We start from the raw sequence: 24,529 nt of genomic DNA, 5'->3' as shown, positions 1-24,529 counted from the left end.
AAATCATAGTTCAATTCAAAACCAACCAGAATGTGAACATTTTAAAAACTGTCAAATGTTGCAATTTAACGTGTTCTTATTTCTTAGACAACTTTCGAGCGGGGACTGGAACTACATGCTAAAGTCACAATTTTTGCAGAGGGCTGCCACGGACACCTGGCCAAGCAGCTGTATAGGAAGTTCGACTTGAGGGCCAACTGCGAGCCTCAGACCTATGGAATCGGGCTGAAGGAGGTACCTGCATTTGCTGGTGTAATTTTAATGTGGCAAGATGAAGTTTATACTCATTTGTATTGTCATGTAATTATCATTAATTGGAAATGTTCATAATGACTGAAGATATTTGGGATATTTTTCAAGAGGCTTTCCCGGTGGCTCAGACAGTAAAGCATCTGTCTGCAATGCAGGAGACCCAGGTTCAGTCCTTGGGTTGGGAAGATCCCCTGGAGAAGGAAATGGCAGCCCACTCTAGTACTCTTGCCTGGAAAAATCCCATGGATGGAGGAGCCTGGTAGGCTACAGTCCATGGGGTCACAAAGAGTCAGACACGACTGAGCGACTTCACTTTCTTTCAAGGGGCTAGAGAATATAACTAATCAAATTTCACTATTATATAAATTGTGTCTGCATGTCCTACTTGTTTTGTCAAATGTTGATTGAAATAAGTCTTGAATTTGAAAATATTTGTGACCTTTTTTTTTCATTGTAATTCCATTTCCCTAATAGGATTTGACCTGTTATCCCTATGCTCTTTGTAAGATGACCACATCCTATAAGAATTCTTATACAAAATTATAATGTAAAAATAACTTAGTTTATGAAATACCCGCTCAATATATTTAATCTGCAGCATACATTTTTATTAGGTTAAATGGATATTTTCTCAGTTTATCCAATCTCTAGTCTGATTTCCCAAACTTTAGGTTTATTAACATAAGAGTTTCATTATAATTCTTTTGTTAAAAATATTTTGGGGGGTAAAATTCAGAAAGGTTCAAATTCTGTACATAACTAGAGTTGTTATATTGTGAATAAGGGCTTGTTTTGGCGGATTGCTTCCCTCATAGCTCAGTTGGTAAAGAATCCGCCTGCAATGTAGGAGACCCTGGTTCGATTCCTGGGTCAGGAAGATCCGCTGGAGAAGGAATAGGCTACCCACTCCAGTATTCTTGGGCTTCTCTTGTGGCTCAGCTGGTAAAGAATCTGCCTGCAATGTGGGAGACCTGGGTTCGATCCCTGGGTTGGAAAGATCCCCTGGAGAAGGGAAAGGCTACCCTCTCCAGTATTCTGGCCTGGAGAATTCCATGGACTGTATAGTCCATGGTGTCACAAACAGTCGGACATGACTGAGCAACCTTCACTTGGCAGATTGCACTTAACACTATGTGATGTCACATAAAATCTGATTTTTAGATAGTATTTCACATGAAAATTGTTGTATAAAGTTTAGACCTTACCCTTCTGAAAGTAGGATGATCGATTTGCTTCAGTTGGGGGGAAGGCAATGCAGGAGGAAATAAACTTTTTTCTACTGAAAAATAACATCTGTCCTGTGAAGTAGCAGCTCTGACCTGCAGGGCTCAGTGCACTTTATGAGGCAAGCCCTCCTGCGTGGCCCCCGCCTGGATCCAGGTGTTAGGTGGCTACCAGCACCTCATCCCCTCTATGGCGTTTCCTACAAACACGAACACCTGTCCCGTTTGAGAACCTGGTTAATGTCTTAAGCATTCCTGAATTTCCTAACTCGTTTATTTACTTCCATTCATCCCTGCAGTTTGCTGGGATGTTTGAAATGCCTTTTATGTGTTTCTCTCATTACAGTTTTCCACTTATAACTTCAAAAATAAAACATAAAACTTAGCAGCTTTTGTACATGTGGTGACATAAAATATCTAAATTATATACTAGGACCTTTTTTTTTTTTTTTAAGTTATGGGTTATTGATGAGAAGAAGTGGAAACCTGGGAGAGTGGATCACACCGTCGGCTGGCCCCTGGACAGACACACCTATGGGGGCTCGTTCCTCTACCACCTAAATGAAGGGGAGCCCCTAGTAGCACTTGGCTTTGTGGTGAGTCATATGCCCATGATGGGAAGTTCCACTGTGAGAGTCAGTGCTCCTCAGTGTTACAAAACCAGGGTGTCAAATCTGGAGAATGTGAAAGGCTAATCACTTAAAGCTTCCTTTCTGCTTTTATCCATGCATGAAATGCTTATGGCCATTGTCAACATCAGTCTACTTCTGCTACACGCCAGACCCTGTGCTGGGTGCTTCCCTGGGAATGCTGTTCCATAAGGTTCCCATGAAGTCTGTCCATCCTTATTTTACTTATGGGAAAACTGAAGTTCCCATAGGCAAAACAACCTTCCCAAACACACCCAATTAAGTGACAAAGGCAGGACTCCCGTCCAAACCTGTCCTACCTGAAGCCCATGTCCACTGAGGCACGCCATCTCTGGAAATGCAGTCCACACCAGGTTTGAACCTGTAACTTTTTAACAGGAACCTTTTCTCCCTCTTGGTCACTTACATCTTTGCAATAAATTATATCTTGACCATTACAGGGAATGGAAAAACAATATGAGTAATTGCACCTTGCCGTTGGTTGCAGCTTTATAGTTCAGTGTTGATTAGACTTGTATATGATACATTAACTTTGTGCACTATTGGTGTCTTCAGTGCATTCCTTTTGTTTATTTTTTATAGTGATTTAATCTTCTCAGAGCAAAAAAGACTTGGTTACTAATTTCAGCATTTCATAATACCATGTAAAATATAACCTCATATTTCTTGCCCTCTTTATAAATATGATTATATTCGGCTTCTTAATTTTTGCCTCAGTGTACTATATAGAGCTTATTAGTTGATTTCTAGAGTTGGTGTTGATAAATGAATAATAAATTATTACAACTCCTTTTGTCAACACATAATGCATGACACCTACCTACAAATATTTTTTAATTTTAATTTTGACTTAGAGAGTACAGTGATTTATTAGTATGTTCTAAGTATTTTAAGTTTTGCAAGTTATAAAAACATGACATGTATTGTTTGCCCTTCTTTTCCAAAGAGATTTTATTCCAATTATTTAATTAAATTTGGATCATTGCATATATTTCTCTAAGTCCTTTGAGAATAAGAATTTTAATGTATATGTTTTCTGATAAATAATTGCCCATACTTCATCTTGATATAATTTGAAATAGCAATGTCTTATTTAAATATAAACATTTTAAGGTTGGTCTGGACTATCAAAACCCGTACCTCAGTCCATTTAGAGAGTTTCAAAGGTGGAAACACCACCCCAGCATCCAGCCAACATTGGAAGGTGGGAAAAGGATTGCCTATGGAGCCAGAGCACTCAATGAAGGTGGCCTTCAGGTAACTCTGCCTTCTTTTTTATTCCTTATTTCTGTATTGGTGAATGCAACGTTGAAACATGAGGTCACAACTCTAGGTAAACAATAGAAGGTTATCTCATAGGGAGAAAATTTAAGTAACCAAGCAAAGCAGTCTAGTATTTATAAAACTGTACCTACCGCACCAGAGTTAAATAAATTATACCATGGATTTGGTCTTAAGGATATACTTGTTCCTAGAGAAAAATTCATGGGCCTTTTTTTGTTTGTTGGTTTGTTTTTAACCAGAAAATTTAAACAAGATCTTCTCCTTTATTCCTTAGCTAGCTGCCAGCAAAGTCAAGGACAATAGTAGTTTTCAGCAAAGGTAATTAATTCTTCTCAACTACCTAGTAATATCCATGCCCTTAAATGACCTCTGTTAAGTTTTTACCCTTATTTGTCCTATTGTAGTACATGTTCAAAATTAGAACTACTTCAGAAATTGGGTATCTTTTTTAATCTATTGTAAAAGTAACAAATAGAGCATAGAAAATTGAGAAAAGTTAACTTAACCTTAAGTGAAGTTCTAAATACATGCATAAAGTCAAGTAAAATCACAACCAAATTATGAATGGAATTGCTAGAGTTCTAAAATAACAGTCCCTAAGTTCCATTGCTACAGGATTACCTCTCATGAGGTTTTTATTTCTAGAGTAGTTACTCATTCGCAGTAATTTTTGTTAAATTCCCTGTGTTCAAGCCCATTAAACTCTTTTGAATAATGTCCACAATAGCTACTGCCACCCTAATGCTGCTCTTTCATTTCTAGTACAAAGGCTTCTGTATACTCAGCAGTACATACAGATTCGTATTTACATCATCTGCCTGTTCACTTCAGCGTCCCAGACGATCTTTAGATGGGCAGGAAGAGATGATCCGCCCCTGCCCTGCACACACGCACACTTCTTACCTAAGTTTTCTGATTTAATTAGTCAGAGATTCGGAAACTCCCATTAAGTTTTTGAAGACCCTTAAGATGCAAAAATTGAGAACATTGGATTTTATTTTGAGTATTACAAGTATTATTTTGAGTATAACAAGTATTACATGACTTTTTATTTCTCTTTCCTCAGTCTGTACCAAAGCTTTCTAATTATTTAGCCCTATTCAACAGTTGTCCCAGGATACATTTCTCAGTACGAGTTTTCCTGGGCCCCTAGCTCCTTAACAAGATGCTCAGCTGCCAGTAACTCCTCCCACACAGGTTGGGGTCCTCCCAGAACTGGAAAACACGCATTTCCCTTGGGCCATAAGACTTAAGACTTAAGCGCCCATTGGGAAGAATTTACACTAGCAATCCATGTCCTTTTATTAAACTTCAGTCTTCTGGTTCTTGAATCAAATTTAGGAATAGCAAGGCCACAGCCTTATTTGAGAAAAGCATTGTCATAATCCAGGTTCCTGACCGTTATCTCTGTTTTCAGCCCCTGGCTTTCTTTCTGTTGTTTGCTCTGTGATCCTGATTTTGTGCTCTTTTGTCTCTGTGGTTCTGATACTGAGTTGGTCTGAGAACCCCCGTCATACAGTGACCCCCACACGTACTGTGAAAGGCCCTGGCCCAGCCCTTCTTTTGCCAGCACTCCCTTGGCTTGTTGCCACCTCTCCCTCAAGGTTAGACTTGAGTAACTGCCAGGAGCTGGGGCGGCATGCCGTCGGTGTGCAGCTGGTGTCCTCGGGGTCCCTGTCAGCTTCATCTGGCAGACTGTCACCACCCACCGCTTTCTCAGCAGAGACTCACGGCGTTCTTTAGGAAGGTTCCAGAGAAGGAAATAATACATGACGAGGAAAGAGCCACTGTCTGTTTTTTCATTTTTACTCTGTAGATTAGATTACAGTACATTTTCCCGTGCTAACTATCTACAACTTAGCTGCTACATTATGGGACTAAACCAAAACATCACCACCTTTGATTACATTGTTTTTCATCAGAAATGTATACTGAGGTCCACACAGTCGTCCTAAGATTTATTTCGGAAATTCAGTTTACTCTTAGGTTAAGTAAAATATATTATTTAGGGTGGTAGCTAATTGTGGTGATGCCATGATTACAATCTAGGTTTCCATCCCTGAACATCAAGGTAAGACAAAAGGGCACGTAGAGTTAAGATAACATTCTTGGTAAATCCTGTGTTACCCAGAATGGCTATAAAAGCAAATCACAATTTACATAATAGTCTTTCAGGTTTAGAGAATACTTTTAATTATGACATGGATATGTATAAACAACATTTTATTTAAGTGCTGATGCTCTGTCTTACATACGTCTCATGTGGGTCAGTCATGGGGAGGGAGATGGGAGAATCCTTAATAGAAAAAGAGTGACGGTTCTGATCCTCATTTTCAGGGAAGGGGAAACTGCTTTTGCTCCGATTTTTCCTTTAACTATATTCATTTTCATGTAATTTTTTTTTTCAGTTTTTCTCTACAGCTTTAAAAAAGGCTATAGTATGGAGTATTTAGTTTTAGAGTGTTTGTTGAATCTGAGCTAACAAATGCACTTTATTTCTTTCCTCAGTGTATACCAAAGCTCACCTTCCCTGGGGGTTTACTTATTGGTTGTAGCCCTGGTTTCATGAATGTTCCCAAGATCAAAGGCACTCACACAGCAATGAAAAGTGGTATTTTGGCAGCAGAATCTATTTTTAATCAACTAACTAATGAAAATCTCCAATCAAAGACGATAGGTAAGAACTTCCTATGTATTCTCAGGTTCTTCACAGAGACATTTAAAAAGAAGCTATTTAAACATACACTCAGTGTGCACATGGAGGAGGACAGTAAATACAATTAAGAATCTTGTTTTTATGTCTATTTCACTGGATACTGGAAGATGCTTACTGTGTCTGTCCCTTTACACAAAGCACTAAGATGCGTGCTGGGCAAAGAAACCTATGGCCCACTCACAGTGAGCGAGGTTTGTACAGCCACCTTCTAGTTTATGAACGTGGAAAGTGGAGCAGTGCCTGTGGTGTCCTGGCCCCAGGAACACGATCAGCATGAGGGCCCCACGTCACATCACACACACGCCCAGGGAGACCCTCGCCAGCACCCCCAAGTGTTTGTTCCTGGGCAGGCAGAGGAGTCATGGCTGCAGGCTCCACAGGCCTGGCCCAACGACCCCTCAGGAGACCATTCATCCGAGGACAGCCTCTTCTCAGGCAGTCTCATCTCTTCCCCAAGAACAGCAGGACCTGCCCCACCCCTCTGGCCTTCACCTCCTTTCACTCTCCTTTCTGGTCCTGTTGCTGCTTCCCAGGTCCTGGGAGCGCCAGGCACCCCTGAGTTCCCTGCACCTTTGCTCAGATCTCTCTAGTGGCTCCATGTTGATCCATACACTGTGTACACACACACATGTACACATACATATGTACACACACAGCACTCCCAGCCCCAGCCCCTCTTTCCGTATGGTATTTTCCACCTTTCAGCCGAATTGATCAACTTTATCTCCTGCCTCCTGGATGGAAAATCAAGAGCAGGGGTTTCATTTCCTGTGAACCGCAAACAACAGTAGCAACTCAGTACTTGATTTACGCCGTAGTCCAGAGTCCAGTAACTTGATGCTTGCCCAGGAGGTTGTACCCTCAGGTGTCCTGGAGGCGTGGAGGCCTGGGCAGGGGGGCGGGGGAGGAACTGCAGGGGACAGAATCCTCACCAAGGGTGTGTCCCAAGGATGCTCTCACTGCACACAGCGTTCCATACCGGAAGGGTGGAGTGAGCAGGTCACCGAGACCAGGTGGAGCAGTGGAGCTGCTCACTGTGGATCTCACAGGAGGTAACCAGAACTAAGACATCGTGCTAGAGGTTAAATGCAAGCCCCGAGCTTTAGGTATTGTCAGGCAGTCATTGGAGAAGCAAATGGCACCCCACTCCAGTACTCTTGCCGGAAAGTCCCATGGATGGAGGAGCCTGGTAGTCTACAGTCCATGGGGTCGTGAAGAGTCGGACACGACTGAGTGACTTCACTTTCACTTTTATGCATTGGAGAAGGAAATGGCAACCCACTCCAGGGTTCTTGCCTGGAGAATCCCAGGGACAGGGGAGCCTGGTGGGCTGCCGTTTATGGGGTCGCACAGAGTCGGACACAACTGAGGCGACTTAGCAGCAGCAGTAGCAGCAGCAGGCAGTCATTTCCTAGGGCTATCACAACAAAGCACCACAGACTGCGCGGCTTGATTATTCTCAGTTCCCCACGCCAGCAACTCGAAGTGAAGGTGTTGGCAGGACCACTCCCTCTCCAGGTTGGTTTCCAGCTTCCGGGAGCCCCTGGCATTCTTGGTTCCTGGCACGGCAACTCCAGCCTCTGCCCTGGCTTCCTCTGAAGTCTTCTCTGTGTGTGTCATCTTGTTAAAACACCAATCATTGGACTGAGGGCCCAGTCCACTCCAATATAACCTCGTTTTAACTCATCACACAAGCAGTGACTCTATTCTGACTCCATCTGAGACAACCCAGTGTGACCCAGTCTGAGACACCTCAGGATTACAACATCAAAATGCCTTTCGGGGTGGGTACAGTGCAACCCATAGCAGGTAGGAGGGCTTCGCTGATCAGTTCTGAGATTTCTCACTTTCATAAGTCGCATAAGCTCTCGTAGCTTCCTTTTCAGGTTCACTGAATTTTAAAACTTAGTTCCCATGCTACCAGTTTGGCCTTACTGCCGTGCCTGTTACCACCACATCAATGGGTTCTTTTTGGATGATGTCAACATTTATGTACAAAAGATTCTGCAAGTGTAGTCTTACACGACCACCTGCTTTTTGTAATTACGTAAGATGCATCACTTATTTTGGTAGCCAAGTACCTTGACAGTAAGACTCCTTGAGGCAATTTAACACTTTTTTTTTTTTTTTTAATAAAAAGGGCTTGATGTAACTGAGTACGAGGACAATTTGAAGAAGTCGTGGGTGTGGAAAGAGCTCTATGCTGTCAGGAACATCCGACCATCCTGCCACAGCATCCTGGGTGTGTATGGAGGGATGATTTACACTGGAATCTTCTACTGGATATTCAGGGGGATGGAGCCCTGGACTCTGAAACATAAAGGTAATTCTGGCCCCTGTGAGCATAAGCGTTAGTCATTAACTCAGGAACGGGATCCAGTCAGTCGGAAGAAGAATTTTCTTTACTGTTCTAAACTTGCCATATGAGAGAAATTAATTCAGTGTTGTTAAGAGAACAGGGTATTGTTTTAAGAGAGCTAAAATCTTGCTTCTTCAGTATAATATTTACAAGGTATAAGTGTCTAAGGAAGTACTTTAAAATTAGTTCTGTTTTTACTAAAAATCTTCCTCAAAACTTTGGAAGGGTCTGACTCAGATAAGCTCAAGCCAGCCAAGGACTGCACACCCATTGAGTATCCAAAACCAGACGGGCAGATCAGTTTTGACCTTCTGTCATCCGTGGCTCTGAGCGGTACCAACCACGAACACGACCAGCCAGCACATCTGACCTTGAAAGACGACAGCGTGCCTGTCAACAGAAACCTGTCCATATATGACGGGCCCGAGCAGCGATTCTGCCCTGCAGGTTAGTACGTTCATTTCCACATGTGCTCCGAGTATCTGCTTTAACACATCAAAAACAGGCTTCCATTATTTTAAGAAATTTCTCCTCCTATTGCTTAGAAATTGTAAACGACTCCGACATCTAGATTCCTTTCGAAAACCATTATTCTTACGGTTCTTACTCTCATTAGCAGTTTAGAGTAGGGATTTCTTAAGCCTAATTTAGATGGCATTTCTCAGAAAAATTGTTTACCCTCAGCCCAAGGTGAGAGTTGTGGGAAAAAGCACCAAACATCTCTCTCCATATTCATGCGACTTAAAAACCATTTTTGTCAGAGCTGCTCCCGTCCATATGTGTGTATACCCATCATGTGTTTAGTTGCTAACTCGTGTCTGACTGTTACCCCATTGACTGCAGCACACCAGGCTTCTGTCCTTCACTATCTCCCAGTTGGCTTAAATGCATGTCCATCCAGTCAGTGATGCTGTCTAACCATCTCTGCCACCCTCTTCTCCTTTTGCCAGCATCAAGGTTTTTTCCAGTGAGTCAGCTCTTCACATCAGGTAGCCAAAGTATTGGAGCTTCAGCTTTAGCATCGGTCCTTCCAGTGCATGTTCAGGGTTGATTTCCTTTAGGATTGACTGGTTTCTATGCTGACATACACACGCACATATACACATATGGTATGTATGTAGATATCCTAAAATTCTAGATTTTGGCCACATGCAGCCGAGGGAAATGCTTCCAGACTTTAAATCCATCGTGGATACTGTATCTTTTAGTGCTAAGCTTTCAACTAGAATTATAGTAGGAACTGGTCTCCAGTGGTGGTGAGACAGACAGTACTCAGGTGTGTGAAAACCAGTGTACTCTGGACAAGGGGAGGGCTGTGACCGTCTCTGACTTCCGCTCCTAACCCTGTAATCTCAGTGGCTTGTAAACTGAGGGTAAGAGCTGATCTTGGCAGCCGTAGCCACATACATATGAACAGATCTCATGTTACTGCACTTGGCGGATGTTGCGCTTTTTAAAATTGAACATCTGTGCAATCGTGCACTGAACAAGCCGACTGGTGCCATTTTCCCAGCATTTGCTCATTTCACATGGCACATGAAATTCTTGCAAAACTCCACACTTCCTCATTATATTTGATATTGAGATCAGTGATCTCTGATGTTACTACTGTGACTGACTGAAGGCTCAGATAGCAACACTGTAACTGCCACATACACTGAAAACACAGCCCCCAGGATGCGCTCTTACTTTTGTCTTGTGGTGTCTCCTGTGCAGGCCTATGTATAACATCACATTCAGAAACTGCTCAATGAAGATTTCCCTCGGTAGTTACACCAACTCAACCACATGCTACCACACCTTCTGCTTTTATCGTATCTGATTTAAAACAATAGCAAATGCACATACCCAGATCTTTATAATATTCTCTGTGGGTAAATGTTCTATCAGCAAACCTTGTGGGTTTCTGTGGCTAGTTCCTCCAGGACCTCGGCTTCTACTTTGAAGTCAGCTACTGCACCATGTTGTCTATTTTTCCTCACAGGAGTTTATGAATTTGTCCCTGTGGAACAAGGTGATGGATTTCGGCTACAGATAAATGCTCAGAACTGTGTGCACTGTAAAACATGTGATATTAAGGATCCAAGTCAGAACATTAACTGGGTGGTACCTGAAGGCGGGGGAGGCCCTGCATACAACGGAATGTAAACTGCAGCTGGCTTCAGGGTCTCTAAAACAAATGGCAAACTAACTTCCAGTATTTGGAAGTTCACAGGTATCAAAATATCTTACAATATATTAGTGATCAGTATTCAAACAATAATTACCAGTGAAATCATTTTATACTACAATTGTCCCATAAAGATTATGAATATTTCTCTTAAATAAAACTTTGTTAAGTGCTGAAGCATCTATTTACGTCTCCAATTCTTCCAAGATTCAGCACCAAAAGCAAGATACACCATTAGCCTGTAATGTACGTTTGACTTGTCAAGTTCAACACTTCACATAAAGTGTGTATTACGTTGTAGACCAGAGGCTGGCATCCAGCCCACCACTCTTACAAACAGTGTTATGGAGCCAGCAACGCCTCCTGGCTTACATGCTGTCAGTGGCTGCTTCTGAGCTCCAAGTGCAGAACTGAGTAGCTGAGACAGTAACGTCTGACCCTTTAGAGATGCCTGCCAGCTCAGAGCCTGTACTGCAGAGAGGCGCATCAAAGAACTGAGAAAAACAATACACAGACTCAAGCTTTTGTCTGTTTATTCAAACACGATGTGTCTTTAGGAGTTTAAAAACAAGCTGGAAACACCATTATCCTTTGAATAACGCAGAGAGTCACTGAAGAGGGAATCGACGCCATTGTAGTTTGTAACACTGGTGTGTTAAGCAGTAAGTCCCTATCCATATTCCTGGACTGTAAACACAGGGAACTGAAGTATCAGAGGGAGCACAGGAGGGATCACAGAACAGACAAACCATTCAACTGCTCCTCGCTCATACAATAAACACACACTTAAGCAAAACTGAATTCCTCATCAGGCAAACATTTTTGCATAAGCTGCCTTCTCTTTATCTTTCTGTGCCTTTATCTTTTGCTTGACTTTCAGCAATTCTGCCTGGATTGCTGCAAAATAAATATGGAGTGTAAGTTATTTCTCAAAACATCCAAAAAATTACGTTGACCAAACTGATGCTTTAGTATGGTTTAAAAAAAAAAAGATAAAACTCTTCTCCTGAAGAGTAACTGAGCCCTATTAACAGAGCATAATTTAGAAGACTGTCCACCGAGAGAACTAACAATTACACACAGATGTGCCTTCTCCCTTCCGTTAGAGGCGGCTCCAAAGTGCCTCCCCTGTTTCCTTTTAGCAAAAGACTCAAGATATATTTCAATATCTAGACTGATGATCACTATTTGTAATTGGTTTATTGGGAAAGAAGCTTATTTTTGTCACAGCTTTCCAAAACTTTCCTACAACATATCCAGTAGCTATTTGGGATATGTCCACATTCAGCTTAAGGAATGGTCCCAAACATTAATTAAATCTGCCATAAATACGACTTTCTAATGCTGCTCCTTCATCTAGCATTACCGGACAGTAAAGCAAATAGTCCAGATACGTGCAAACGGGTGTTCTGGACAGAGACTAGACTAAGCTGAAGGCAGGGCCCTGACTCGTTCATTGCAGTGTGATTGGAGCCTGGCCCCATAACAGGCATTCTGTAGTATCTGCTTAACAAATAAAACTCTTTAATGGCAAAGGGTACAATGGCTCACAAACATAAATTCTTAAAAGACAAAGTGAACTTTCACTCCAAAAACTGCCAACTTACCTTTATCTTCTGGTGCTATTTCCTGAGCTTTCTTAAGATCAGCCTTTTAATTGGGAGAGAACAAAAAAGAAATAATAGATTATGATTCATGAAAGTGGTTTGCTTTTTTTTTTTTTTAATTAAAATTTAGAACAAAGTTTTACCAATGCTTGATCATATTCTTTTAATCCTTGCCATCCCTGGGCTCTACGGTACAGTGCTTTGGTATTTGATGGGTCTATTTCAAGGGCCTACAAAAAAATTATAAAATCAGTTTTTTTTTTTATCCAAACATTAAATACTAAATATGTATCTTAGATTTCAATTTACTGCCTGTCAGCTCCAAATCAATTCTTCACTGCTTTGTGACAACAACGCTAGACCCTGGAGAGCCTCCTCTGCCTGCTGACGTGTTGTTTGGTCAGCAGAGGGCGCTAAGGGGACATGGGCAAGGAACCTCTGTCCCTTCCAGGCTCCTGCCTGCGGGCTCCTCAAGCACCCAACCTCCCTGCCATCCAGTGAGGCAAGGCCATCCCCTCCGCAAGGACTCTGGATCTCAGCCCAGCCCAGAGGGAGTGGGCACTCCTATGTTATACATACAGATGCACATACAAATACATATATACCTGCTGTGGCCATATTCCTCAGGGTTCTCTTTACTAGCCAACCTCCATTACTCCAATTCCCCCTTATATCTATTTTACAGTAAACTTTCTCTACAGAAATTACTAGGGCCCAAATCTTCTGTTTGGGCCCTAGCTGATAGGAAAAAATATTCTAAATAAAAATTTGTATATACTCATTTAAGCTGACATCTAGGTTTTTTGCAGGAACATGAGTAACTTAATAGGCTTCTCCTCTGAAACAAATGTTTTAAAAATAATATATTTATTTATTTAACATCTTTTAAAGGTCAGCACTCAGATTTTACTGAAAAGGGTATATTACTTGCCTCACAAAGGTCAAAAAAGCAATCCAGAGTGAAGAACCACCTTGTCTTCTGCTGCCTACTCCCTTCTAAATATACTCTTACATCTTATTCCACCTACCCCATAAATTGGGACCTCATTTCATTTCTACTTGCTCGGGCATAGCTGACCTGTGTACACCAATTAATGGGCAATATACATAAAAATGACTGGAGGTGGTCTTTCTGAAATGTTCTCGTTTGAAAAACTTGACCACACACACTGTCCTAACTGCTGTGCCTAAGGAGGGAGTGGGGCCACTTCCCAGCTCTCCATCAGCACTGCTGACATCCCCGTGAAGGCAGGCAGCCTTCCTGTGTGTTCCAACAGCACTTATCCCCCCAGAAGAGTCCTGACAACCCTAAACTGAAACTGACTCCCTCTCCCACCAAGTAAATTCCTTGACGGGAGGGTCTTTCAACCAAAACACCTAAGCGCCTATCAGCTGCTTAATCTGTGCCCAACATTGCGCTTAAGATGCTTTACACACATAACACAGTCTTTATAACAATCCCAGGAGGAAAGCAGTATTTCCACTTAACACAAAGAAATTAAGACTCTAAAATTAAGAACCTCCTCAAAATAAAAAAGTGACAGTGGTCTAAGAGAAAAGCCATGTCTGCTGACTAACTCCACAGCCACATTCTTAACCATTCCTGGGTTTATCTTCCAATGTCCGGCACATAATAGGTGCTCAATAGTCAATAAATGAGCTGAGAAAGTATCTTCATGGAAGTTAAGTGATCTCGTGTTATAAGCTAAATGAATGGTTTGAGAGGAAGAACTGAGATCCAAATATTCAGATGTAAGAACATCAACAGACTCACCTCCAAACAGCTATCGACTGCGCCCTGCCAATCAGACATCTTCAGTTTGCAGGCGCCAATATTCAGCACACAGCTTAAAGCGACAGGCTGCAGCTTTGCTCCATCTGCGCCCTCAGCAGCAGCCCTGGAACCTTCCACATACCTGAAGAACACCCCCGTACAAGCAGCAAGCAACACCCCATTAAGACACTCTGCCTGTGACTCACTCATAACTCGTCAGTTTTGATATAAAAGTTCACCGATCTAATATTAATATTCTTAATGACCACCATCTTTTTATTAAATGCTTTCCTTTAGAAGATTTTTTTGTTCCAACTTTTTTCCCCAAAATGTTCAAAAACACCAACTTAAGAACAATCCCCTAACCTAAAGATTATATATACTATTAACACTTTTCTATTTGTAAAATTAAGGTTTTTATCAGCCACTTTCCAATATAATTAGGTTTGGAACTAAGGTTGTCATAGCAGGAGAGGGACTGGGAAAGATGAGGAAACCTGCAGCGGTAACGCTGACTCATCTTTTACTGTAGTTCCCGTGAAAGGGGCCCTGAAACAATACATGTACCTGGTCCGACAGTCTAGTCCCTAGTCTCCCTCAATGAAAAGAATCTGGGCTCCTGAGAGAAATTCAGATCTGGACATGAGGTTAAATATAAGATGAGCCTGGACCATCTTGCGGCAGAAAGCGGGCAAGTGCTCACAGACTAAGAGGAACACGTCAGATGGGTGCAGCCAAGGGGCTTCCACTGGGCAAATCCGAAACCTTACAGCATCAGAAAGAATGATGGGAACAGTATAATAGGCTGAACTGAAAAAAAAATAACCCACAGATCTATACTGATACTAAAAAGGGTAAGGAGTCCTTTCAAACAGAATGATAGCTAGTAACTGCAGAATGACTGGTAAAATCAGAAAATCACAGTTCTGCAAGCCTCAATGCAGTAACTGATTCAGGCAAAGGTCTTCAGTGATGCTGAGACCACTGGATGAATTCCTAGAAACTTAGTCATACAATCTCACAGCACCACTGCACAGAGGACGTCTTATTTATTTAAAAGGTAAAGGCACTTTTGTAATAGAGACGTATGACTAACACCACTTTAACCAAGTGCCAGAACTCAAGGTAAGCCGAACTGCCATGTGCCTTCAGGACATGATGCATAGGGTATAGACACATCAACTATCCTCTTGCTAAAATACTTAACCTCAAACGAATCTGGAGGAAGCAATAAACACATACAGGTGATATTCCCTAAGATAACTGGCGTAGACTCCACAAAATGGAAATGACTTAAAAAACGTGGATATTAAAGATTAGAGAAGCCTTAGAGACATACAAACAAATGATACAATGGATACTGGAGTTAAAGAAAATTTTGAGACAACTGGGCATATTTGCATATGGATTACATAGTAGATAACAGTGTATCTATATTTGGAAGATGTTTTGATGCATTAGGCTAAGTAGAAAATGTCCTCATTTGGGGGGAAATACTGATACTTGCTAAAATATTAAGGGGTAAAGTGTCATGGTATCCACAACTTCCTTTCAAAATGATTCTGCAAAAATACACGTGGCAGAAGTTAAAAATTGGTGAATGCAGATAAAGGTACATGAGTATTCGTGTACTATTCTTAATTTTTCCATATTCTGAAATTTTTCAATTAAGAATCTGTAGGCAACTAAAATTTCAATATACCTGGTTACTCTGCAAGTAGTAGGCCAAAAATACAAAAAGCAACTCTTGAATTTCACTTTGTAATTCAATTTGTAAGTTCTTAAATGCAATTTATTAAAAACGTTTTATTACCTTAAAACTTTTGTGTATTTTTTAATGGCCATCTCCCAGTTCTGGGATTTGAAAAACGTATTTCCAATGTTTTTTAAGTCTTCTGATATTAATAAAATTTTATCTACCTGTAAAAAAGAAAGAATACAAATATGTGGGGTTTGAGTATGTAATGCAGTTTAGTCCCAAGTTCTATCTTTAAGACAGACTGACAAAAGGCTCAAAATTTTAGCACTGGGAATTCCCTGGTGGTGGTCAGGACTCTGTGCTTCCACTGCAGGGGGCGTGGTTCCACTCCTGGTCGGGAAGCGAGGATGCCACGTGCCACACAGCATGGCCGATAAATAAGTAAAATTTAAAAAATTTTAGTACTAAATTTTTTTTTAGCAGTTTGGCCAATCTGAAAGTGTTTTTAGCTGCTCAGTCATGTCTGACTCTTTGAGTAGACTGTAGCCAACCGAGCTCCTCTGTCCGTGGGATTGTCTAGGCAAGAATACTGGAGTGGGTTGCCATGCCCTTCTCCAGGGCATCTTCCCAACCCAGGTATCCAACCCCAGTCTGCTGCATTGCAGGCAGATTCTTTACCATCTGAGCCACCAGGAAAGCCCCAAATCTTAAGTTACTCACATCTTTTAAATCCACATCTGCGTCCTCGGGGAAATCTGGGTGACTGTCACCAGATCCATCCTTTGGGAATATTCCCCAATCATCCCCTTCTTTCAGTTCTCCACATTCTGCAATAACGCACAACTGTAAAAATAACCCTCAATTGTAGAAGCGCACTCCTACATTAGTGATGATTTTTCAAAGGTCTGGGTTTAAAAGCTCTACAGCCGCAAGCCATGTGCACGACTGTCCACGTCGCTTCCTGGCAGGCGCACCACACTGGTAGGGGCACAGCCACGCCCCGTGCTACGGAAGCACTCACCGCAGCCAGTAACTCAGTGCACAAAGAGTGAGTGGACGGTGTCACCATTCCCTTAGGTGTTGCACATGCTTTCAACTGACTCTTTCCTTCACACCCTGAGTGACAGCACACCTCCCGCAGATCTGACTCTCCAGTTTCCACTCCCAACCCTGTGGATGCAGGTGCCTGTGATGGCTGTGTTGATCCACAGACATGTGGAACACAAGGATCTTTGCAGTGACAGGATCTAGTCCAAACCCTTAAGTGATTTCTATGGGATGAGCAATCAGGCCGAGGAAAGTGAAATCACAGGAGCAAGCCTAGACCACAAGTTACATGGCAGAGGAGACCAGAGGACTCCTGGTTTCCTGCTCGCTCTGTAGTCTGCACCCGTACACACACCGACGCAAAGTTCTACAGGCGTAGGAGACTTCAGCTATCAAGATCAGCAAGACTGAAGTTAAAATAATAAAGTCTCTTTTTAAACTGCCCTCATCTTTCCCACAATAGAAAACAGCTTCAAAGAAAAAGTGGCAGGTACAGGCTTCTAGAACAAGAGCCTTCTGGACATTTTTTAACAATCACCCTTTTATTCACGCTTCTCTAATCCAGCAGCTAAGATAATACTACCATCTTGCTACTCACTTTGGCAGGTTTTTCACCTTTCACCTCCACATTTTCCAGAATCTTTGCCACACCCATTCCTTTAATCACTTGGCCAAACACTACGTGCTTCCCATCCAAATGCGGAGTCGGAACGGTGGTGATGAAGAACTGGGAGCCGTTGGTGTTGCTGCCGGCGTTGGCCATGCTCAGCAATCCCTCCTTGTCATGCTGCGGGAATAAACCATAAAGAAAACCAAGATGAGAGTTCCCGCTCTACTCTACCAACCATTCACAGAAAGGGGGGCAGGCACCACTGGAATACCACTTAGAGCACATAATGTAGAGTGATTTTACTTCATTATCAAGTGCGACTTTAATTCACAAAACAGAGTACTTAACCACTTTTTAAACTTTAAGGAGAGCTTATGAAACTAAATTAAGATGAAACAAGAGTGGGGGCAGGGGTGGTACTCCTAAATTGATCATACTGGGAACATGCTTGGACTTCATCATTAAGATGAAGATGCCATAGGAGGGAAGTCTAGTAATTCTGCTTCACTCTTTCTTATGACTGAAGCATTTTTTTTCTGAAAGGCACTCAACAGTGTTCCCACTTGCGGGCCTACATGATGATTCTCTCTTCCCACGTCAGCAAAGTTAGGTCCTTTCCTACTCTCCACCCGTGTAACACTCATGTTAGCCCTCCCACCTGAAATGCCTTTTACCCCTAAACCCAAATCTAATCCAGCTCTCAAGACCACCGGAAGAATCATGTGTCCATGAAATAGCCCCTCTTTTTCTAAAATTTTATTTTTGTTTTGGTTGCACTGGGTCTTTGTCACTTTTGTGCAGGTTTTCTCTTGTGGCGAGTGGGCTCTTCTGTTGAGGTGCTCAGGCACCTCACGGTGGTGCTTCTCACTGCAGAGCACAGCGCTGGGTTCACAGGCCTCACCAGGTGCAGCACACGGGCTCAACGGTTGGGCGTATGCGTTTATTCACTCTGCGGCATGTGGGATCTTCCACGTCCGGGATCAGACCTGTGTCTCCTGCACTGGCAGGCGGATTCTTATTCACTGCACCACCAGGGAAGTCTACCTGCTTTCTTTTGATCAACTTTTCCATCACATAATCTGTTTTCATCCTTCTGGTACTTTCTTTCTCCCTTCCAAAAGTCTGGTGCTTTCCCCACAATATTAAATATTATTAACTTTATTTCCTCAGCCTCCTCATGCCTTCTTCCTTCTTCACTCATATCCCTCCCTCAAAAGTATCTGAATTTTAGTTCCTTCTAACCAAATCTCAGCCACCTGGCGAGGTCCAGTCTGCCTAGTTCATGCACCATTCCCCCTTGATGTCTTCCCTAGTAATCCAGACCACAGGAGTCAGACCTTTCTCCTGTAGTATACACAGGTATTGGTCAACTTAGCACTTCTACATTATTCTCCAGTTGCCCTATGTGTCTTAATCTTGCCTTTTTGGCAAGATTTTATTCCTTATCATGAAGGTCTTTCCTTTTTATAAACTCTTTGGTGCCAGTGACTATATTAGCTACAAGAAATAAACTGCTTAAAACATTGATGACGTTTATTCTCAAATGATCCTAATCACCTTGCTCCTGTTCCCCATTTCCAAAAACCCATGTTTACTTTTGCTCTTACATGTCCATTGTCATGACTGAATGATACCACACCCCGACCGTGACCCCAGGGTCACTGAAGTTAAGCAGGCACAGGCGTCACGAAGGTCCCTTAGGAGCCTGGACATTAACGAGATCTGCTAGTCTGCAAATGCCCTGACACCCCGGACACTAGCCATGGTTTTGCTGCTCTTCAAATTTAGGCATAAAGATGCACAACTTACCATCCCTCTAATGGGAACATTTTTCCTGGAAACAATTTTGCCATATGCTGGCCACCCATGAAAACTCATTGGCTTTACTTGCAGTATACAAACCTGAATCACACTGAAATAGCTGTTGTATTTTTGCCAATAAAATCATTGCTGGAAGAGTTTTTTCATATTAAAGATGTGTATTTATAAATATGATACCTTTCACAAATAAAGGCAATCTAAGCACATCTGAGGCATTTATCCTAATTTGACAAGAATCCCAGACACAGGACAACCTTTATTGTTAGCAACACACATTTTTGTCTACTTTACCTTATAATGGAAATTTTCATCTTCAAATTTTTCACCATAAATGCTTTCTCCACCTGTCCCATTCTGATTTGAGAAGTCTCCACCCTGAATCATAAATTTCTTAATAACTAAAAAAAAGGAAAATCAACATTAGAAACTACAATACAGATGACTACAGCAATGTTAACTAATGAATGTGTGGCGATAAAGACAACTTCTCTCCTGCTCTCCCCACCTATACACACAACTCCAGGCTCTTAAAAAGGCTTTTCCCAATCCAAATCCCCACTAACACTCAGAGAATTAGTTCATATGGCACCTCCCCTACAACACTGTCAAACCTCAAGACTGGATCTACTAACTTTTCTCCCATAGTACCTTGATTCTACCTTTCTTTTATAATATGGAGCGTAACGATCTGTCTCTTCTAGCAAACAATTAAGAACAGCAACATCGTTTTTCTTCCGTGGTAACCATGTGCATGGCTGGGCACATAATGGTTACTCAAAAATGCCTACTGAATAAACCCAATTATTCCCAAGAGGCCTGTTACACTGTATTGGAATTACTTCTGCAAATGTTATTACTTAACACTGCCACCACATTCAGATTCCCCAGAACTCTGTATCTGCTTGTATGACACTCATGTGGTCAGGAGACACAGCTGGACAATAAAGGAAAAAGATAAGGCAGAGCCTGGAAGAATCCATGTGTTTCCTTATGTGAAAGGTCACAGGGTGCCTGCCTTCTTCCCCCAGCCAAGAAAATGCAGCAACATGTGTACAATGCTGCTCCCCAGGAAAGCCCATGAGAAACTCAGCACCCAAGGTTTCTACAGGGGCTGATCATGAAGGCACTCTCTGCCTAGCAGATACCAAAATTCCACCACATCCTCAAAAGGAAAGCAACTGTTCAGCATAAATCAAACTGTACAGTCTCAGCAGAGTAAGCCACCTTACAATTCAGAGAATGGTTAAGTGCTCTGACTTCAGGCAATTCCACCCTTGCAAGTAGACTTTATGGACAGCAGTCTCAGGTCTGCAACGTTAACTCTTGTCCACAGACACTTTATTAGAATACAGGCAACTCCTTGATTTACTGCGCTTTGCAGATACTGTGGTTTTTTAACTTGAAGGTTTGTAGCAATTCTGCATCAGCAAGTCTATCATTTTTCCAACAGCACGTGCTCACTTCATGTCTCTGTGTCACATTTTGGTAATTCTCACAATATTTCAAACTTTTTCATTATTATTTGCTACAGTGATCTGTGACCAGTGATTTTTGATGTTACTACTATAACTGTTCTGGCACTTTTTTAGCAATAAAGTATTAGATTAAGATATGTATTTTTCTCCAGATACAATGCTACTGTGCACTTTAATAGACTATAGTATCCTGCACACATAACTTTTATAGGCACTGGGAAACCAGAACTTTGTGATTTGCTCTATTACAACATTTACTTTATTGCAGTAGTCTGGAACCAAACCTACAATATCTCCCAAATTTGTGCTTATATTTGGGACTTCCCAAGTGGCGCTAGTGGTAAAGAATCCACCTGCCAAGAAGGAGACACAGGAGATGCAGGTTCAATTCCTGGGTTGCAAAGATCCCCTGGAGAAGGAAATGGCAACCCACTCCAGTATTCTTGCTTGGAATATTCCATGGACAGGGGAGCCTAGTGGGCCACAGTCCATGGAGTCGCAGAGTTGGATCTGACTAAGCACAAACACACATGCTTGTATTTTGGTATTTTATTAAACACGAAAGTAAATCAACAGTTTAAGTAATCTAAAATCAATGTTAATTTTTTCTTAATCAAGTTTCTTTAAATACTTATATAACTACAAATTAACTTATCTGTTTATTCATTAAATAAATATTGAGTGCCTACTCAGTAATGATACTAGATGCTGAGGACAAAATGGTGAGAAGATGCAGTTCATCAAATATGGAGCTACTCCATGGGGAGTACCAGCAAATCATCACTAAACAGAAGTATGACAACACAGTGAAAGGTCACCTTGTCATCACATGTCACACCAGGGATCCAAAATATGGAATCTTTAAGTCAGCGGCAGTCTTCCCAAGCAATCCTGCCCAAGAAGTAGGCATAACTTTTTGTCACCAGGCAGTCAAGCTACCCAAGCTCTATTTGTTTATCATGGCCACATCCTGGTGAAGCAAGGGTAACCCATTTCTCAATAAATAAACCTTTAGGACCCTGCCATAATTACTTCCACCTTTCACAGCCCAACATCAATGAAACTGACCTATAGTCTCAGATGTTAAAGCATCCTTTTGAAACTAATAGTAATTTTTAACTCTCACCCTCTCCTTAGTATTTTCTTCCCTAACTCCCTAAGTAACAGGATTCAATGACCTCTAAGAAGAATCAGATTCACAAAATGTATACATACTTCTATGGAAAGGACATCCTTTGAAATGAAGAGGTTTCCCAGTGGTGGGTCCAATGCCTTTTTCTCCTGTACACAATGCACGAAAATTTTCTGCAGTTTTGGGTACAATATCTGCAAACAATTCTAAGACAATTCGACCAACTGAAAGAAAAAATAAAACTGTGTCAGTATGCAAAACAACTAAATAAGCACATGACAGAATTGGTAAAATTACGGTGACTGAAAAATACCAAGTTTTCCTTTTTTGGTCATTTTTCTAATATTCTAATTCAGTCTACCTAAATTGAGTATCATGTATCCAGATGACTTTAAAATAACTACTTTACTACATCTTACAAAAGATCATAAACAGTAGCCAGAAGATTAGCAGCATATAAGGACACCATCATCCTCTGTCGCCCCCTTCTCCGCCTGCCCTCAATCTTTCCCAGCATCGGGGTATTTTCCAATGAGTAGGCTCTTTGCACCAGGTGGCCAAAGTATTGGATCTTCAGCATCAGTCCTTCCACTGAATATTCAGGGTTCACTGACTCAATGGACATGAGTTTGAGCAAACTCCGGAAGATAGTGAAGGACAGGGAAACCTGGCATGCTGCAGTCCATGGGGTCACAGAGTCAGACAAGACTTAAGTGACTCAACAACAACAAAGGACACCATCATTTGACTGATTTTCTCTGACATGTGTGCATAATTTTAAATCACCAAATGACCAATAGAAGAAAATGAAATATTCTCTGAGTGGTCAGGTTGGCCAAGTTTTAGGTCTAGCTGTAGTCTCTGTGCTCTGTGGAACCTGCCTAGTGCTGCCTCTGCAGCAAAACCTGAAAAAGTTGCCATTCTAGGCAATTCCTAATGCAGGCAATAAACCTAGCACTAAATTTCAGAACAAAATGAATGCACACCTAAGTCTCTCTGTGTGTATTTGCCTGCCTTCTCAGTAAACAAAGACTGTTGCAGCCATCAAGCCATCACATTATGCTGACCTGAGGCTGCTGAAGAGCCCTGAGGGAACTCAGTATGGAGACAAACGGGCTGCCCACTTCCAAGGCCACCTACCAGTCAGTTGCTGCAGCCACCCTGAACAGTATACCCTGAGGAGACTAAGGATGAGAAAACACAGGATACTGGCTCCAGACAGCTGAGATGCACATCAAATGAATGATTTCAGGGAGCCCAGATTCTTACATCTTCCCATACAGAGAAAAGCCCTAAATTCCTTAACTAGAGATACCTGGCTTCCTTTAATAAACAGTAATCCTTTTTCGATATTCCGACCACCTGGTCTTTGTTGCAAAAACTCCCGTATACCTTGACTCCTTCCTCATCTCTTTGAACAGAGCTGAGATACTCTGTCCCAGGCTTAAGGCCTCAGTGTTTTCCTTTAAAGCAGTTGTAACGTGTTCCAGAACAGCAGCAATTAAGCTGCAAAGCAACGTGAGAATTCACAAGACCTGAGGCGCCTCCAAGCTGCTACTGTAGCCTAGGCAACCACACCGCCACACAGATCTCATTCTCCCCATGCCAAAACGGAGAAAATGTCCACCAATCTGAATGGATCAGTAGTAAAGAAGAATCAGTAGTAAAAATGAAAAAGAAAACCACGCAAAAGTCGCTTTAATTTACAGATAACATGGCAACTGCTGACATACATCACGAGGCAAAAGACACAAGGTGACGGGAGCCCACCAGACGCTTAACCTGGGGTTTTCAAAACAGGTTTTCGCCCTACAAACATAAAATCATCTCGTTTTGTGCTAACTTCACGGTGCTAGGTGGCGGGCAGGTGCGGCCAAGTCGGGACGGATAAATCCAAAGGCTTCCAGCATTCCTCGAACAGAAATTTCCAGAAACTTCTCCACGCCCCACGGCCCCGGTACAAGGTCGCGGGCGCAACCCAGCCCGGAGGCTTGGACCAGTCCAGGTCCCAGTGTGGGCAGCCGGCCCCCACCTCAGAGCATCACCCTGCCAGAGCAGCGCTCCAGCCTCAGGGACCCCCGACCCAGGGCGCCCCTCCTCCTCACCTCGCTCCCCTCCGATGTCCACGTCGAAGAAAACTCGAGGGTTACTGGGGTTGGAAGGCTTAGCCTGGGGGGATGGATGCGACATTGTGGCCCTAGGACGCGTGTATGACCGCCTCTTAACACCGCGTGGTCACCGTGCAGCTCGAACCCTAAAGTCACAAGGTCCGCGAAGAACGGCGGCGCTGGTGAGCTGCTTCCGGCGAGGGTACGGAGGACACGGCCGACTTTCCGGCGCCGCCTCTCAACTTCCTGCGGCGCGGCCCGACTTCCGGCTTCGCTGCGCTTGGAGTCCGCTGGCGCTTGAGCCCGCGCGGCCGCCTCTGCGCTTTCTGAGCCAGATTTTTCCTCTTTTCTGGTTCACTGAAGTTGCAGGCCCAGTTGTTTTTATTCCTGTCGCTCGTGTTTTGGGAGAGTGTTGTCAGGTTGTCACCCCGTTCCACCTCGGGGCTCCGCTCTCAGGCGAGGGGCCGGCTGTCAGAATATCCGTTTGTTTGGGAAATAGGACTGGAAATGCTCACATCGGGGGTCGTCAGAGGGTGGAGATGGTAGCCCTCAGCACCCGCCTGGCGGCGCAGCTAGCGGCGGCGAGTCGCTGATCCCTGTGC

At 42.6% G+C, this 24,529-nt stretch overlaps 2 protein-coding genes across 3 annotated transcripts in view; one reads left to right on the top strand and one right to left on the bottom strand.

Annotated features, from left to right (window-relative positions):
- Window positions 1–10,831, top strand: part of ETFDH (electron transfer flavoprotein dehydrogenase) — a 44,342-nt gene extending 33,511 nt beyond the window's left edge. For both annotated transcript variants that reach the window (XM_070769193.1, XM_019977424.2), the window contains exons 7-13: window positions 88–234; window positions 1,931–2,071; window positions 3,239–3,382; window positions 5,918–6,086; window positions 8,266–8,448; window positions 8,710–8,931; window positions 10,469–10,831. In XM_070769193.1, the coding sequence (XP_070625294.1) occupies window positions 88–234; window positions 1,931–2,071; window positions 3,239–3,382; window positions 5,918–6,086; window positions 8,266–8,448; window positions 8,710–8,931; window positions 10,469–10,632 (1,170 nt within the window). In that variant the 3' untranslated portion in view covers window positions 10,633–10,831. The remainder of the gene's footprint in view (window positions 1–87; window positions 235–1,930; window positions 2,072–3,238; window positions 3,383–5,917; window positions 6,087–8,265; window positions 8,449–8,709; window positions 8,932–10,468) is intronic.
- Window positions 10,832–11,170: 339 nt separating this feature from the next.
- PPID (peptidylprolyl isomerase D) lies at window positions 11,171–24,143 on the bottom strand. Its single transcript, XM_019977426.2, has 10 exons — window positions 23,925–24,143; window positions 21,903–22,043; window positions 19,504–19,610; window positions 17,380–17,568; window positions 16,455–16,577; window positions 15,849–15,955; window positions 14,036–14,177; window positions 12,405–12,491; window positions 12,262–12,304; window positions 11,171–11,551 (listed from the first exon to the last, which is right to left on the bottom strand). The coding sequence occupies exons 1-10, from the start codon at window positions 24,007–24,009 to the stop codon at window positions 11,463–11,465; spliced, it is 1,113 nt and encodes a 370-aa protein (XP_019832985.2). The 5' UTR covers window positions 24,010–24,143; the 3' UTR covers window positions 11,171–11,462.
- Between the last annotated feature and the right edge of the window lie 386 nt (window positions 24,144–24,529).

The sequence above is a fragment of the Bos indicus genome, chromosome 17 (genome assembly GCF_029378745.1).
Source record: "Bos indicus isolate NIAB-ARS_2022 breed Sahiwal x Tharparkar chromosome 17, NIAB-ARS_B.indTharparkar_mat_pri_1.0, whole genome shotgun sequence".
Lineage (NCBI taxonomy): Eukaryota > Metazoa > Chordata > Mammalia > Artiodactyla > Bovidae > Bos > Bos indicus.
This window is presented reverse-complemented; position numbering and strand designations above follow the sequence as displayed.